This window comes from Chrysochloris asiatica, unplaced genomic scaffold (genome assembly GCF_000296735.1).
Source record: "Chrysochloris asiatica unplaced genomic scaffold, ChrAsi1.0 scaffold00043, whole genome shotgun sequence".
In the NCBI taxonomy this organism is placed as follows: Eukaryota; Metazoa; Chordata; class Mammalia; order Afrosoricida; family Chrysochloridae; genus Chrysochloris; species Chrysochloris asiatica.
The window spans coordinates 5207320-5209122 of NW_006408561.1; the positions used below are offsets into that span (position 1 = coordinate 5207320).

The 1803-nt window shown below is 33.9% G+C and overlaps 1 protein-coding gene across 1 annotated transcript; it reads right to left on the reverse strand.

Moving 5' to 3' along the window:
* Positions 1 to 385: 385 nt before the first annotated feature.
* On the reverse strand, positions 386 to 636 carry SPTSSB (serine palmitoyltransferase, small subunit B). The gene has a single exon (XM_006861794.1). It carries the CDS (start codon positions 614 to 616, stop codon positions 386 to 388), a length of 231 nt encoding a protein of 76 aa, XP_006861856.1. The 5' UTR covers positions 617 to 636.
* Between the last annotated feature and the right edge of the window lie 1167 nt (positions 637 to 1803).

The window sequence follows — 1803 nt, forward strand, 5'->3', positions numbered from 1 at the left end:
ATAATTTATTCACATTTTTGTACACATTGTAAACAAGAATAGGATACTTCAGACAGTAGCCTATGGAGAATTTTAAAAAATATATTCTTTAATATAGAATAGGTATCAAGGGAACATTCAAAATTTAATTCTGGTAGGTATCTTCTAAGTCAGTTTTTCAGAAATTTTTTATATGAAATTGTCTTTATTTAAAAAAACAAAAACAAACTGAAGTCATAGATATGAGTTAAGATAATATGGCATGTGAGGTAAAGTCAAGACACAAGAATGCATAGAGAAGAGAGAGCTTTTCAGATCAAATAGTGAAAGAAGACATAGGATTTCCCTAAATAAGTTGTAAGCAACATATAAATATGCAGTGACATTTCACAGAATGCAAACAAGATCAATTATAAATTGTACTGTGCAATCCACATATTTTTGAGAAGAATTCCCAAGCCAGGCGGATGTGGATTGGGATAAAGACATAGGCAGTATATACTACCATAGCAAAAATGGTTAGTAAGATGGTGTTGAACATAGATTGTTCCCAGGGCTCCAAAACGGCACAGCAACTAATGATTTGGTATTGATAGTAGATCCAGGAGAAATATCCCTTCACACCCCTGAAGTCCATGGTCAGCTCCTCCTAGCTGCAAAAAGGTAAAAGATTAGGAGAAAATATAATAAGGAACAAAATTCAGAACCTCCTTAGATTTTTATGATCTAAACATGTTAAATAAAACCTTTCTGAGAATGTTAAATAACATTTGTTGTTGTTATGGTTGTTGAGTGCCATCGAGTCAATTCCAACCCATAGCAACTCTGCATAGGGTTTCTGAGGAGTGAGTGGTGAGCTTGAACTGCCAACCTTATGATTTAAACCAACTTTGCAGTCCAATGCATTTAGTGACTTATTGATAGGAGTATTATATAGAAGTAATACATAACCCATCAGCAGATGAGTGAATAAGAAAACTGGTACATATACAATGGAATATTATGCAACATTAAAGAACAATAAGAAATCTGATAAACACCTAAAAAATGTGGATAAACTTGGAGGACATTGTTGTTGTTGTTGTTAAGTACCATCGAGTTGGTTCCAACTCATAGTGACACTGAACAGGGTTTCCGAGGCTGTAAATCTTTACGGGAGCAGAAAGCCTCAGTCTGATTTGTAACCACTACGCTACCAGAGCTCCTTGGAGGACATTATGCTGAGTGAAATAAGTCATTCACATGAGGACAAATATTATATGAGACCACTATTATAAAAAATCAAGAAAAAGTTTACATGCAGAATGAGAAATTCCTTGATAGTTACCAGAGATGGGAGGGAGGAAAGGAAAAATTCAATAGACATGTCACATATTAATTTGGGTGCACATGAGTTACAAAGAGAAAGGTAGATACTATTATGTTCACAACCCTGCCATACCAATAATAACAAATAATTATCTACATGCTTATCATGATAAATGGAGAAAATATTGAAGTTGTCAAAAGCTTTCATTTTGCTTGTATCCATAATCAATACTCCTGGAAGCATCAGTAAAGAAATAAAACAATGTATTGCATTAGATAAATCTGCTGTATAAGACCACTTTAAAGTATTCAAGAGCAAAGATGTCACTTTGAGGACTAAGGTCCAGCTGACCCAAGCCATGGTATTTTTAATAATCTCAAATGCATATATAAGTTGGACAATGCATAAGGAAGACTGGAGAAGAATCAAATCGGTGCATTTGAGTTATGGTATTAGAAAAAAATATTGAAAGACCCATGGACTACCAGAAGAATAAACAAATCTATCTTGGAAGA